The sequence below is a fragment of the Cherax quadricarinatus genome, chromosome 30 (assembly GCF_038502225.1).
Source record: "Cherax quadricarinatus isolate ZL_2023a chromosome 30, ASM3850222v1, whole genome shotgun sequence".
In the NCBI taxonomy this organism is placed as follows: domain Eukaryota; kingdom Metazoa; phylum Arthropoda; class Malacostraca; order Decapoda; family Parastacidae; genus Cherax; species Cherax quadricarinatus.
This window is the reverse complement of record NC_091321.1, coordinates 4,612,039-4,627,939: the sequence shown is the minus strand read 5'-3', so window position 1 is coordinate 4,627,939 and position 15,901 is coordinate 4,612,039. Positions and strand designations below refer to the sequence as shown.

The window sequence follows — 15,901 nt, the reverse complement described above, 5'->3', positions numbered from 1 at the left end:
TTAGCGTGTCTGTCTTTTTCTATATGTTACATTCTCCGCCCATCACTTACGTTCACCTTACCGAGTCATTTTACCCTAACAATCTCGGCCTCTTCCAGTCGTAGCTTCCTTGATAACAAGGTCTATTTCAAAGCTTTTTATTAAATGCTCTTCTCTGCTACTCCTGTTAATCCTTTCGGAGCCTAGCTCCTAGGCCTTTTCTATATCCATATGCTCTTGTGCTACCGTCCACAGGATGGATATGGGGTGCAAAGTAAACTAGCCATTTCGGTGGCAAAATATGAATCTAATCTACTGCTCCTTTCCAATCTCTCTCTCTCTCTCTCTCTCTCTCTCTCTGTCCTAAATCACCCTTGACAGCATAAATTAGACCGCCTAACTTAGGACAAACATAATTACGTCCTTACAACAAGTTTTCCTAGATTGTCTTCCTGATTCTACTTACTCGTTTTCCTTTAAATTTTCTTTCTTTACGTTATCATCTGTTTTAATGTGTAACTAATGTTTTGGTACTGTGTATTAGTCTTCAGCGACATTCTACACCAGCATTAACAATAACAGTATCTCCAACATTTTCTCAGATTCATCTCAGCATTGTCTCCATCAGATTCATCTCCAGCATTATCTCCATCAGATTTATCTCCAACATTTTCTCCATCTGGATCATCTCCAACATTTTCTCCATCACCAGCATCATCTCCAACATTTTCTCCATCTTCAGCATCATCAACATTTTCTCCATCACCAGCATCTGCTCTTTCTCCTCTTCATCACCATCACCACCACCATCTCACTGCCGCTGCTGCTGCTGCTGCTGCCGGTGCTTTCCTTACCCCCCTCCCCCCCTACATCCTCCTCCTCACCATCACCCCTCCTCACCATCGCCCCTCATCACCATCACCACTATCACCTTCACTAACTGCACCTTTCTCCGGCAGCACCAGCAGCAGGTGGCGGCAGCGATCGAGAGAGCGAAGCAGGTGACCATGACTGAGCTCAACTCTATTATAGGGGTAAGTAGCTACTCTCACTTCCCCTCCCTGCCTCACCCCTCAACACATTCGACACCTCCCCACCAACACCCCAGGATTGAGGGGGTGTGGAAAGAGACACTCGTGCACACTTCAGGACATTGAAGGAAACGTTTCGCCATGAGGGGCTTTTCAGGACGGCTGGAGAAGCCACTCGTGGCGAAACGTATAATAAATGTTCTAAAATGCGCATTTCTTTTTCCACATCTTTTCGGCGCCACCACATCATTCACTTTGAGGGAACGGTGCTTATAGGGGAAGCTAGCTTATCTGGGTAGGTGGGGTAGCAGGAAAAGTGAGAGTAGGTAAGGAGAGTTAGGCTAGCGGATCATAACACGTGACAGATAACAGGTCGATCAAAAGAATAATGTTAGGTTCTTCTGTGTAAGGTGAGCTAAGAGGACAGGAACCATAAATAGGTAATAGGCAAGTTGTGAAGAGGAAGGAAGGCATAGGGATGTTTAGTGTGAAGTATACAGACCAGCATTTAGAGGGAGGGGGGGGGGGCAGTAGTTTACTGGGGTGGGGCAGGGAGGTGAAATTAGAAATGAAATGTGACGAGGAAAAGGGAAAAAATGGAGGTTGTTAGGTGAAGATATGTGAGTCACAGCATGCAGAAATTGCTGTGTCAACATATGCGAGTGACAGCATGTAATAATTGTTGTCAATATATGCGAGTCACAGCATGCAACAATTGCTGTGTCAACATATGTAAGTCACGTCATGCAACAATAGTTACATAAATTGTCTTTAAAGTTTTCCCCAAATTTCCGATGTTGCTGGCGCCATTATTGCAAGGCCCTCGTGTGCATTGTTGCGTATGAGGATGTACATATACAAGTAGAAAGATATATTTTTGGAGTCAGTGACAGTGCATTGCTGGTGGGTTTTGGTAGACTGTAGATAGAACATTTAGACTAGCAATGTGTGTGTGTGTGTGTGTGTGTGTGTGTGTGTGTGTGTGTGTGTGTGTGTGTGTGTGTGTGTGTGTGTGTGTGTGTGTGTATGTGTGTGTGTGAAGGCTTATATCCATTAATCAATTTCAGGCATATCCGTGTCTTTTATCAACCTTTTTTTTTTGTAGCATGTTCAACTTGTAACAATTTCTTTGCCAAATTGAATATAACCCACAACATTGGTAGGTAAATTAAAGCAATAAACTTAACAGCAGCACACAAAATCATTAATTAATTACTTTCAGTAAGGAGTTGAAAATAGGCCTTGTGGGCATTGAAAAATATATATATATATATAATTGTGCTATATTTTAAGGGCACTTGCCGCTCAAGAAAGAGGAAAAATCACTGCTAGTTCTCTTGAGAAAGATCCCAAAGAAGCACCCAGTTTCTTGATTCACGGGGAAGCGCTAGACTCGTAGGGGTCTTGCAGCGCCTAGAAGGGTAGTAAGAGACTTGATCCGAGGAAAGGATAGGTAAACTTCAGTTCCTTGGATCAAGAGCCTTTCGCCAGCTTCAAGGCATCATCCGCTCGAAGGAGCTCAAGTCTTAATATGTTGGGTATTCTCGTAGAGCAACTGTCAGTGTTCTCAAGTCGACCAAACATTGGGTGTTCTGACAGTTATAACTGTCAGTGTCCTCAAGTCGACCAAATATTGGGGTGCACTTACATTATATCTTAAGTCACCTTAACTGGTGTTTACAATTTTGGCCTTCTGCTTTCCTCTTGTGTATTTTGTCATTTTTTTATACTTGAGTTGGTAAAGCCAGACCTGAAGGGTTATAGATGTGTTCTATTGCTTTACAGCAGCAGAGAAACGAGTTACCACGAATTTTGGTTAGTATCAAATCTTCGTTGGATGTCAGCCATTAAAGGACAAGGAGAGAGACAGTCAGGGAATAACATGCAATATGCACAGAGTGAACAAAGTTACAGAGGGGGATAAAGAAAGAAAATATAATATGCAGCTGGGATATAAAACAGGTCAGGAATAAATCACAAAAGTGAGAGATGCAGATAAACGGAACAGAAGCAGAGGGGGTAAAACAAAACAAAAAATAAATAGGATCACAGTAAACAGGTGATATCACAATATGCAGAACAGCCACTGTGAAAAAAATAGTAGAATTCCAAGAGCTTTCGTGATTTCTCACATTATCAAGGAACATTATTTTTTACACAGTGGTTGCTTTTCATACACACACACACACACACACACACACACACACACACACATATATATATATATATATATATATATATATATATATATATATATATATATATATATATATATATATATATATATATACATATATATATATATATATATATATATATACATATATATATATATATATATATATATATATATATATATATATATATATATATATATATATATATATATATATATATATATATATATATATATATATATATATATATATATATATATATATATATATATATATATATATATATATATATATATATATATATATATATATATATATATATATATATATATATATATATATATATATATATATATATATATATATATATATATATATATATATATATATATATATATATATATATATATATATATATATATATGAAGGAATTGCCCAGTAGAAAGTACGAGGCTACGTAGAGGATGGAAAGGGGAAGTAAGCTCTATGATTGAGCCTAGTGTAGTAGAGATGGAAAGGATAGTCTTTGAGAATATGTAAGCATAAGCGAGGTGGGGGGAAGGAAGGAAAGAAAGGAGGGAGTAGAATCTAAACACCCCTAATTATCTAATCAGTAAAATGTATTATCAGCAGTTGTGGTGCTGCTGAGTAATGGAGGGGGGGGGATTAAGCTATAATTAGAAGTGAGGTGTAGTACAAGCAGATTATTGGGAATAATTATAGACTCAAATTAAATTAAGAGCATTATAGACAATGTTGGTATAATTGCATTTTATAACAGACAACAATAGACTGTGGATGCTAACTGCAGAAGAGAATTAATGGAAAATTAACATGTGTATATAACAGTTACTGTAAGTTAACACAAATATATAGCACATAATAATAATAATAATAATAATAATTATAATTCTATTAAATAAGCATCATAATTATTAAGAATAATAATCGGCATCCATTTGCATAACCATTATTGATAATTATACCTTGAGTCAAAATGCTTTGTTGAGATACTCTTGATCCAAGGACGTGGAGCTAGCCTCCTTTTCCGATACGATCTAATTATCTTCCGTCCTTACGGGTTTAGCGCTTCCGCATAATTATTAATAATTAAATTTGTAATATTCTGGTTAGAGGTGACAGCCCGGGGATAAAAGGCAATCGGGGGCTGATTCGTGGAAGCGGAGTAGAGTGGCTCCAGTTCCCTGGATCAAGTGCTTTTCAAAGGCATCCATAACGCTCAGTTCTCCTCTGTTGAGAGGCGTTCAACAGGTCCGTTTGTTGCTCTGGTTATATATATATATATATATATATATATATATATATATATATGGAGGGGGAAGTAGAAGTAATTAGTGTTTATCCGAGGAAAGGGAGAGTGACTCCAGCTCCCTGGATCAAGAGGCCTTCACAGGTGGGTAGGTCACAAGCTCTCTCTCTATCGTCAGTCCTTTAAAGGTTACCACTGGCAGCTGTGTATTGTATTTTGACGGTTCAGTACTCTTATATATGCACGAAAACTTTCTTTTTTTTCCCGCAATGACTTTTTTTTTTTTATTTCCGTCATGGGCAAATTCTCTAGTATTGTTGGGATTATTTTCTTTTGTCCTTCACCATTTTAGCGTTGTGAGTGTTGTTAGTGTGTTGTTGTACTGGTATGTCACTCTTATTACTCACACTCACCCCGATTTTTTTTTTTACACTTGCACAGTCACACCTCTGTTACACACACTCACTCATTCCAACATTCACATTCACACTCTCATGGTAACACTGACACCTAAGCCTTTAAACTCGCACCTTTCATTCATACACATCCTTACACGTATGTTCTCACGTTCATTCTGTCACTCTCTCACCCTCACACCCTGATGGTTTCCACTCACTTGGTGTATGGTGGTCCACACCACTGGAGGAACTTCGAATTTTTCTCAAGATTCTATACATACATCATCGGATGTTGGCTCTGTGTATCATGTCCTCTTGAGGTTCCTGAAAGCAGTTCCAGATAAGCTAGTTTTTCATATGCATTTGGAACTTATACAGTAGATATGTGCTTCTGGTAATATGTTCGGTGCGTTGCTTACTCCAACCTCTTTTTCCTTGTACGTTGTCTCCAGTTCCTTTTCCTGGCCCATATTCCATAGTTTTTTTTTCCAACCCTTTTCTCATTTGCACTTATCAGGATTTAGTGCTAATAGTCACACTCCCTCATTGCATCTGCAATCTGTCTAGCAATCTTGAAGTCCCACATTGTTCTCTCTTGCTGTTTTTCTCATTAACGTCGACAGCAAACAATGACACAAACTATTTATATAACACATTTTTTCCCTCAGACAGGCCATTATTGTACATCAGAAATATCTGGAATACCAAGAGTGATCCTTGCGACACTCCCTTCGTCACCGTTAAACACCTTACATCCCTCCGCTCTAATGAGAATTACCGTCTTCCTTCTATATTTTTTTATCCACTTTCACCTTGTCTGTTACTCCTTGTGTTTCCTTGCCGTGTTGTAACCTAAGATAAGGCAGCTTACCTGTCGCTGTCTTTCCCTTATTTTACGCTAGTCTGTCACAGAACTGTAAATTGGAGAAAATACGTAAAGCATGATTTGTCGTCTCTGAACCTCCGTTTCCTTCTTTTTCATTATTATCACATTTTTAAGTGACTGTAAATGGTCCAAGTCGGACCGAAATGTCGTCGTAAGCTCCTCTCTTTTATGTGCGGGTTATTAGTGTATCGTTCCAGTCACGGTATTGTGCCTTTTTTGTTATTATATTTGAGGAATATTTTCTTTTCTAGTATCTTAGCCATTATTATCTTTTCCGGTAGATTATACAGTATGCCTGTCAGTAACACTGCTTATACTTCAATACTTCGTGTTTCTCTTTTTATATGTTAGGGTCATATTTCCAATTTTCCAGCCGTGTGGCAGTTGCCCTGGTGTTACTAGCATAGTGTAAAATTTCGTTATGGGACTGCATAGTACAATACCCAAGGTGATCTCTTACTTCATCCCATTCACTGTATTGTATCTAACTTCCTTCACTATCTTTTCATTTCTCTTGTCAACTAATTTCCTCGAGTTTTGCTGCATATCCCATCTCTTCCTCGTGGAGTTTTTCCTGATTTCTTGGTAAAGATTTTTTTTATTTGGGGGGGGGGCACTTACTTCTCTGTCATCTTTATCATTTTTACTCCTCTCATCGGGTCTTGTTGCCTGGTTCCTTACTCACTTCGTCCATCTTTTGTGACTTTATCACCTTCAATTCTCTTTTGACCAGTGTTGCTGTTGTTATTTTTTAAATATTTTTCTTTTCTAATTTTGTCTTTGCATTATCATTCCTAGTTCAAGTGTATTCACCTAGTTATGGTTGCACGGGTCGATTCACAGCTCCTGGCCCCGCCTTTACACTGGCTGCTACTAGGTCACTTCCTGCTACATGAGCTTTATCATACCTCTTCTTAAAGTTATGTATGGATCCTGCCTTCACTACATCACTTTCCAGACTATTCCACTTCCTGACAACTCTGTGACTGAAGAAATACTTCCTAACATCCCTGTGATTCATCAGAGTTTTCAACTTCCAACTGTGACCCCTTGTTGCTGTGTTCCATCTCTGGAACATCCAGTCTCTGTCCACCTTGTCGATTCCTCTCAATATTTTATATGTCGTTATCATATCCCCCCTATCTCTCCTGTCCTCTAGTGTCGTCAGGTCGATTTCCCTTAACTTCCCCCCAGTAGGACATACCCCTCAGCTCCGGGACTAGTCTTGTTGCAAACCTTTGCACTTTCTCTAGTTTCCTTACGTGCTTGGGTAGGTGTGGGTTCCAACTTGGTGCTGTATACTCCAATATGGGCCTAACGCACACAGTGTACAGGGTCCTGAACGATTCCCTATTAAGATATCGGAATGCTGTTCTTAGGTTTGCTAGGCGCCCATACGCTGCAGCAGTTATTTGGTTGATGTGCGTCTCAGGAGATGTGCCCGGTGTTATACTCACCCCAAGATCCTTTTCCTTGAGTGAGGTTTGTAGTCTTTAGCCACTTAGAATGTACTCCATCTGCTGTTTTCTTTGCCCTTCCCCAATCTTCATGACATTGCACTTGGTGGGGTCGAACTCCAGGAGTCACTTGCTGGACCAGGCCTGCAGTCTGTCCAGATCCCTTTGTAGTTCTGCCTGGTCCTCGTCCGATTTAATTCTTCTCATCAACCAGAAACAGCACCGGTCCTAGGATTGACCCCTGTTGCACCCCGCTCGTCACAGGCGCCCACTCTGACATCTCGGCACGTACCATGACCCGCTGTTGTCTTCCTTACAGGTATTCCCTGATCCACTGCAGTGCTTTCCCTGTTATCCCTGCTTGGTCCTCCAGCTTTTGCACTAATGTCTTATGTGGAACTGTGTCAAACGCCTTCTTACAGTCCATGAAAATGCAATTACCCACCCCTCTCCCTCTTGTCTTACTGCTGTCACCATGTCATAGAACTCCAGTAGGTTTGTGACATAGGATTTCCCGTCTCTGAAACCGTGCTGGCTGTCGTTGATAAGCTCATTCCTTTCTAGGTGCTCCACCGCTCTTCTCCTGATAATCTTCTCCATGACTTTGCATACTATACATGTCAGTGACACTAGTCACTGTGTGTGTGCGTGTGTGTGTGCGTGTGTGTGTGTGTGTGTGTGTGTGTGTGTGTGCGTGCGTGCGTGTGTGCGTGCGTGCGTGTGTGCGTGCGTGCGTGCGTGCGCTCACCTATATGTGGTTGCAGGGGTCGAGTCACAGTTCCTGTGTGTGTGTGTGATAAATTTATCATGTAACTTTTTCAACTTGTTACTGGTCATGGCACCGTTTCTTCTTTGCTTGCATAATAATATTCACTTACGCCTCTTTTTGTGATGATTTTTTTATATTTCACTTTTTTTTACGTAGTATAAAGTTATAGCCTCTTTCTGTGGCTGCCACTAAGATATCCTTTTTCTAAAAATATTTTTGTTATCTCACATAATTCAAGCACTGGCTAAAATTTTCATATTTCTTTATATTAGAAATTATCCCTTTGTGGGTCACTCAGGGTTGTATATCCTTTTATAGATAATATGTATGTAGTTATCGTGTATTCTCTCTTTCCTGCCTGCCACGGCGACCATTTCCAGTGCCTTTAGTCTTTTTTTTTTCATAATTAATAATTCTCAATCTTTATAGTTCATTTTGTTGCATGCCTCAGAATTTGTTTTGTGTAAGCTCTTATTTTAAGGTGCCAACACTATACCACAGCTGCATATTTCACTGTATTTTAAGGTGCCAACACCATACCACAGCTGCATATTTCACTGTATTTTAAGGTGCCAACACCATACCACAATTGCCTGCTGAAATTTTGGTCTAACATGTTATAAATTTTTGTTCAGCATTTCGCTGTCAACATATTTGAAAGCTCTTCAAATTAGTCAGAATGTCAGACGAGTTTCTCACTAAATTTATACAATTTTCTGGTGAGAAAAGCTCTCAAAACTCATCAAAGGTATATATATCAAAAGTGTGTGTGTGTGTACTCACCTAATTGTGGTTGCAGGGGTCGATTCATAGCTCCTGACCCCGCCTCTTTACTGGTCATTACTAGGTCCATTCTCTTTGCTCCGTGAGCTTTTATCATGTGTGTGTGCGCGCGCGCACGCGCTCACCTAGTTGCATTTGCAGGGTTCGATTCATTGCTCCTGGCCTCCAAGCCCCGATCATATCTAATCTTAAAACTGCGAATGGTTCTTGGCCTTCATCAAGTCTTCTTTTAGTTTTCCCACTTAATATCTCGAGACTAAAAAAAAATATTTCCTAACGTTTCTGGGGCTTATCTGTGTCTTTAACTGCCATCTGTCCCCGTCTCTGTCTCTTCATATGGTACAACCTGGCCCTATTATTTATCTATTTCCTTGAATATTTTCTGCCACTGTCATGACCCGTCTGTTCCTCTGACTATATTAATATTTTGACACTATGTGACTGTATTCAGTTTTTTTTACCGAGTGTTAGATTGTATGGATGGGTTTTGGTGTAGGTTTGCTTGTGTTCTGTACTTTGGGTTTTTTCTGAGTAGTAGTTTCTGGGAATGAGTTTGAGTTTTTTGTTAAGTTGTGCTATGGGTACGACTGCGTATGAATGTAGAGGAAATTTTATTGTATAAAGAGTGTTGCAGTGTCAGTGTAGATGTAGGCAGAGAGTGGCTCACCATGTGTCACACCTGACTTTCAGCCTATATATACTGGCTTTTTAACCTCTATATGTTAAAGTTATCTAGGTCCCAGGACCGAAACGTTTTCTAATAAATATGTCCTAGTGTTTCCTCAATATCTTTCTAAATAATTGCTTAAGAAGCGCTCTATAAGTCTGAAAAACTTGCAGAACGCTGTTCCTCGTCTCTTCTAGGGTTCCTTAACAACCTTTTGGCTGGAGGGCTGTACTCACCTATTTGTACTCACCTATTTGTGGTTGCAGGGGTCGAGTCCTAGCTCCTGGCCCCGCCTCTTCACCGGTTGCTACTAGGCCCTCTCTCTCCCCGCTCCATGAGCTTTATCAAACCTCGTCTTAAAACTGTGTATGGTTCCTGCCTCCACTACGTCATTTTCTAGGCTATTCCACTGCCTTACAACTCTATGACTGAAGAAATACTTCCTACTATCTCTCTGACTCATTTGTGTCTTCAACTTCCAATTGTGGCCTCTTGTTTCTGTGTCCCCTCCCTGGAACATCCTGTCCTTGTCCACCTTGTCTATTCCACGCAGTATTTTATATGTCGTTATCATGTCTCCCCTGACCCTCCTGTCCTCCAGTGTCGTCAGGCCGATTTCCCTTAATCTTTCTTCATAGGACATTCCCCTTAGCTCTGGAACTAACCTTGTTGCAAACCTTTGTACTTTCTCTAGTTTCTTGACGTGCTTTATCAAGTGCGGGTTCCAAACAGGTGCTGCATACTCCAGTATGGGCCTGACATACACGGTGTACAGTGTGTTGAATGATTCCTTACTAAGGTGTCGGAATGCTGTTCTCAGGTTTGCCAGGCGCCCATATGCTGCAGCAGTTATCTGATTGATGTGTGTGTGTGTGTGTGTGTGTGTGTGTGTGTGTGTGTGTGTGTGTGTGTGTGTGTGTGTGTGTGTGTGTGTTGAAAACTTAGTTCTGCCCCTTGTCTCTTCGGAGGTCGCTGAATGATCTTTAGGTCGGAAAGTTCTGCAAGTCTTGTTTCTTCTAGCTTCCAGGGTTGTTAGGTTGAGTTCCTTGCCTATCGGCACATGCGGCACCGACCAACGCTGGCGCATGTGCATGCACGTTATATAATAACCCGAAGATGTAACATGCCTCAGAGACCACTAATGAAGCACCGGTCAAAACAGGAGGCAGCAGTAAACATCCCTGCCATAATTACCATAAGTATTCAGTTAGCACACCATCACAACGCCCATACCGCCCTGGTAATGAGGCCGCTCTGGGAGCACACGCCCGTCTTGTACACAGTGTTACCTCCTAACTGATGCTTTGCTCTGTAAATCAAATGATTGCTGTAAACCACAGTCGTGTGTGCACGGCACAGTTTACCGAAACAAATGAGTGCCGTATAAGTGGTCGGATCTTCCAAACAAGCAGAGTAAAAGCAGCGGCCGTTTATAAAAACAAGATTTAATCCTCTTTCACAAGTATAAGTGATATGATTCGCTCGAGCAAATGTGTTATGCATAAATTAACTCAATTCTTTTATGAAATTGATGAACGATGAGTCGATGAAAACTATTGGAATTATCGATTTGAATATACAAATCATAAATCATATCTTCACTTTGGAAAAACAATATGAAATTGCGCGTTCGAAGACATACCTGCCGACTGTCAAGATCTTCAAGCGTGACTTGAGAGAAACAATGAAAAAACATCGTATAATCGATGTATTTCTGATTAAAAAGCATAGACGAAATGACTCTTCGAAAACAGAAGTAAAAACAAACGAGTCACGATATGGCGTGATGAATCCCACACGCTGTGAATAAACGATGTGACACGAGGAAACTAATGACCTGGGCACGATATGTAGGCATGATAGATCGCGCGCGCCCTGTAAATAAGGGAGAAAGGACTTGGAGCCAACGAGGTGTATCGTAATAATATTCCCTTCCCCCCACCCCCACACCCAACAACAATAACACTGGCGTCGTGGCGCGCATACAAAAGACCATCGGGGAAACGAAACGATCTGGGCGTAAATTAGAGGATTCAGAAGAGGATCTGCGTGTGTACGTGTGTTGGTAAATAAGAATAAACAACTGGTGTTAGAGACTTGAGAAGCAGCCATGACTAAAGTATAGACGATGTGACTCAGAGAACAAAGCAAGTTATGAATGAGTGGGAGAGAAGAGGAAAATGAAAAGGAGGAAGATGATGAGGGAGATTGAGGAGATGGCTTGAAGTGTAGGAAGATGAAGCTGGACGTGGAGGAGAGGGTAAAGTGTTAGAGGAGGAGGAGGAGGAAGAATATGACGTCTCGAGATACCTAGAAAATATACGCAAGAATTTTATTTCTTCAGAAACATGCATGGAAGTTACAATGAAAGGCTTTGTAGTTCGTTTGGTTACAGTTCTGATACAATTACAGTTGCATACAAGTGCAATATTACGTTCAAAACAAAGCCACTCATGATGCAGAGGAAGATGAACAAGGAGACGCAGATGGTGGAGACCTCCAGCGGGAGGAGCAAGAAGTAGAATAATTTATGAAGCAGTGCTGCTGGTGGACAAGCAGGAGATGAAGCAGTACTGCTGGTGAAGAACAAGCAGGAGATGAAGCAGTACTGCTGGTGGACAAGCAGGAGATGAAGCAGTACTGCTGGTGGACAAGCAGGAGATAAAGCAGTACTGCTGGTGGACAAGCAGGAGATGAAGCAGTACTGCTGGTGGACAAGCAGGAGATGAAGCAGTACTGCTGGTGGACAAGCAGGGGATGAAGCAGTACTGCTGGTGGACAAGCAGGAGATGAAGCAGTACTGCTGGTGGACAAGCAGGAGATGAAGCAGTACTGCTGGTGGACAAGCAGGAGATGAAGCAGTACTGCTGGTGGACAAGCAGGAGATGAAGCAGTACTGCTGGTGGACAAGCAGGAGATGAAGCAGTACTGCTGGAGGACAAGCAGGAGATCAAGCAGTACTGCTGGTGGACAAGCAGGAGATGAAGCAGTACTGCTGGTGGACAAGCAGGAGATGAAGCAGTACTGCTGGTGGACAAGCAGGAGATGAAGCAGTTCTGCTGGTGGAAAAGCAGGAGATGAAGCAGTACTGCTGGTGGACAAGCAGGAGATGAAGCAGTACTGCTGGTGGACAAGCAGGAGATGAAGCAGTACTGCTGGTGGACAAGCAGGAGATGAAGCAGTACTGCTGGTGGACAAGCAGGAGATGAAGCAGTACTGCTGGTGGACAAGCAGGAGATGAAGCAGTACTGCTGGTGGACAAGCAGGAGATGGCGCAGTACTGCTGGTGGACAAGCAGGAGATGAAGCAGTACTGCTGGTGGACAAGCAGGGGATGAAGCAGTACTGCTGGTGGACAAGCAGGAGATAAAGCAGTACTGCTGGTGGACAAGCAGGAGATGGAGCAGTACTGCTGGTGGACAAGCAGGAGATGAAGCAGTACTGCTGGTGGACAAGCAGGAGATGAAGCAGTACTGCTGGTGGACAAGCAGGAGATGAAGCAGTACTGCTGGTGGACAAGCAGGAGATGAAGCAGTACTGCTGGTGGACAAGCAGGAGATGAAGCAGTACTGCTGGTGGACAAGCAGGAGATGAAGCAGTACTGCTGGTGGACAAGCAGGGGATGAAGCAGTACTGCTGGTGGACAAGCAGGAGATGAAGCAGTACTGCTGGTGGACAAGCAGGGGATGAAGCAGTACTGCTGGTGAACAAGCAGGAGATGAAGCAGTACTGCTGGTGGACAAGCAGGAGATGAAGCAGTACTGCTGGTGGACAAGCAGGAGATGAAGCAGTACTGCTGGTGAACAAGCAGGAGATGAAGCAGTACTGCTGGTGGACAAGCAGGAGATGAAGCAGTACTGCTGGTGGACAAGCAGGAGATGAAGCAGTACTGCTGGTGGACAAGCAGGGGATGAAGCAGTACTGCTGGTGGACAAGCAGGAGATGAAGCAGTACTGCTGGTGGACAAGCAGGAGATGAAGCAGTACTGCTGGTGGACAAGCAGGAGATGAAGCAGTACTGCTGGTGGACAAGCAGGAGATGAAGCAGTACTGCTGGTGGACAAGCAGGAGATGAAGCAGTACTGCTGGTGGACAAGCAGGAGATGAAGCAGTACTGCTGGTGGACAAGCAGGAGATGAAGCAGTACTGCTGGTGGACAAGCAGGAGATGAAGCAGTACTGCTGGTGGACAAGCAGGAGATGAAGCAGTACTGCTGGTGGACAAGCAGGAGATGAAGCAGTACTGCTGGTGGACAAGCAGGAGATGAAGCAGTACTGCTGGTGGACAAGCAGGAGATGAAGCAGTACTGCTGGTGGACAAGCAGGAGATGAAGCAGTACTGCTGGTGGACAAGCAGGAGATGAAGCAGTACTGCTGGTGGACAAGCAGGAGATGAAGCAGTACTGCTGGTGGACAAGCAGGAGATGAAGCAGTACTGCTGGTGGACAAGCAGGAGATGAAGCAGTACTGCTGGTGGACAAGCAGGAGATGAAGCAGTACTGCTGGTGGACAAGCAGGAGATGAAGCAGTACTGCTGGTGGACAAGCAGGAGATAAAGCAGTACTGCTGGTGGACAAGCAGGAGATGAAGCAGTACTGCTGGTGGACAAGCAGGGGATGAAGCAGTACTGCTGGTGGACAAGCAGGAGATGAAGCAGTACTGCTGGTGGACAAGCAGGAGATGAAGCAGTACTGCTGGTGGACAAGCAGGAGATGAAGCAGTACTGCTGGTGGACAAGCAGGAGATGAAGCAGTACTGCTGGTGTACAAGCAGGAGATGAAGCAGTACTGCTGGTGGACAAGCAGGAGATGAAGCAGTACTGCTGGTGGACAAGCAGGAGATGAAGCAGTACTGCTGGTGGACAAGCAGGAGATGAAGCAGTACTGCTGGTGGACAAGCAGGAGATGAAGCAGTACTGCTGGTGGACAAGCAGGAGAGAAGCAGTACTGCTGGTGAAGCAGTACTGCTGGTGGACAAGCAGGAGATGAAGCAGTACTGCTGGTGGACAAGCAGGAGATGAAGCAGTACTGCTGGTGGACAAGCAGGAGATGAAGCAGTACTGCTGGTGGACAAGCAGGAGATGAAGCAGTACTGCTGGTGGACAAGCAGGAGATGAAGCAGTACTGCTGGTGGACAAGCAGGAGATGAAGCAGTACTGCTGGTGGACAAGCAGGAGATGAAGCAGTACTGCTGGTGGACAAGCAGGAGATGAAGCAGTACTGCTGGTGGACAAGCAGGAGATGAAGCAGTACTGCTGGTGGACAAGCAGGAGATGAAGCAGTACTGCTGGTGGACAAGCAGGAGATGAAGCAGTACTGCTGGTGGACAAGCAGGAGATGAAGCAGTACTGCTGGTGGACAAGCAGGAGATGAAGCAGTACTGCTGGTGGACAAGCAGGAGATGAAGCAGTACTGCTGGTGGACAAGCAGGAGATGAAGCAGTACTGCTGGTGGACAAGCAGGAGATGAAGCAGTACTGCTGGTGGACAAGCAGGAGATGAAGCAGTACTGCTGGTGGACAAGCAGGAGATGAAGCAGTACTGCTGGTGGACAAGCAGGAGATGAAGCAGTACTGCTGGTGGACAAGCAGGGGATGAAGCAGTACTGCTGGTGGACAAGCAGGGGATGAAGCAGTACTGCTGGTGGACAAGCAGGGGATGAAGCAGTACTGCTGGTGGACAAGCAGGAGATGAAGCAGTACTGCTGGTGGACAAGCAGGAGATGGAGCAGTACTGCTGGTGGACAAGCAGGAGATGAAGCAGTACTGCTGGTGGACAAGCAGGAGATGAAGCAGTACTGCTGGTGGACAAGCAGGAGATGAAGCAGTACTGCTGGTGGACAAGCAGGAGATGAAGCAGTACTGCTGGTGGACAAGCAGGAGATGAAGCAGTACTGCTGGTGGACAAGCAGGAGATGAAGCAGTACTGCTGGTGGACAAGCAGGAGATGAAGCAATACTGCTGGTGGACAAGCAGGAGATGAAGCAGTACTGCTGGTGGACAAGCAGGAGATGAAGCAGTACTGCTGGTGGACAAGCAGGAGATGAAGCAGTACTGCTGGACAAGCAGGAGATGGAGCAGTACTGCTGGTGGACAAGCAGGAGATGAAGCAGTACTGCTGGTGGACAAGCAGGAGATGGTGGACAAGCAGGAGAAGCAGTACTGCTGGTGGACAAGCAGGAGATGAAGCAGTACTGCTGGTGGACAAGCAGGAGATGAAGCAGTACTGCTGGTGGACAAGCAGGGGATGAAGCAGTACTGCTGGTGGACAAGCAGGAGATGAAGCAGTACTGCTGGTGGACAAGCAGGAGATGAAGCAGTACTGCTGGTGGACAAGCAGGGGATGAAGCAGTACTGCTGGTGGACAAGCAGGAGATGAAGCAGTACTGCTGGTGGACAAGCAGGAGATGAAGCAGTACTGCTGGTGGACAAGCAGGAGATGAAGCAGTACTGCTGGTGGACAAGCAGGAGATGAAGCAGTACTGCTGGT

At 43.7% G+C, this 15,901-nt stretch overlaps 1 protein-coding gene across 9 annotated transcripts in view; it reads left to right on the top strand.

Moving 5' to 3' along the window:
- LOC128692607 (transducin-like enhancer protein 4) overlaps positions 1-15,901 on the top strand; it is a 222,011-nt gene that overhangs the window by 84,402 nt on the left and 121,708 nt on the right. For 2 of the 9 annotated variants that reach the window (XM_070089850.1, XM_070089851.1), the window contains one exon: positions 939-1,013. The exons of 4 other annotated variants lie outside the window; for them this stretch is intronic. Coding sequence is in view for 2 of the 5 variants with exons in the window: in XM_070089849.1 (XP_069945950.1) it covers positions 7,492-7,517 (26 nt within the window). In the remaining 3 variants the exon portion in view is untranslated. Of the gene's footprint in view, positions 1-938; positions 1,014-2,795; positions 2,826-7,412; positions 7,518-15,901 lie in introns of those variants that run through there. 3 more of the 9 variants (XM_070089849.1, XM_070089848.1, XM_070089854.1) reach the window with 2 other exon arrangements.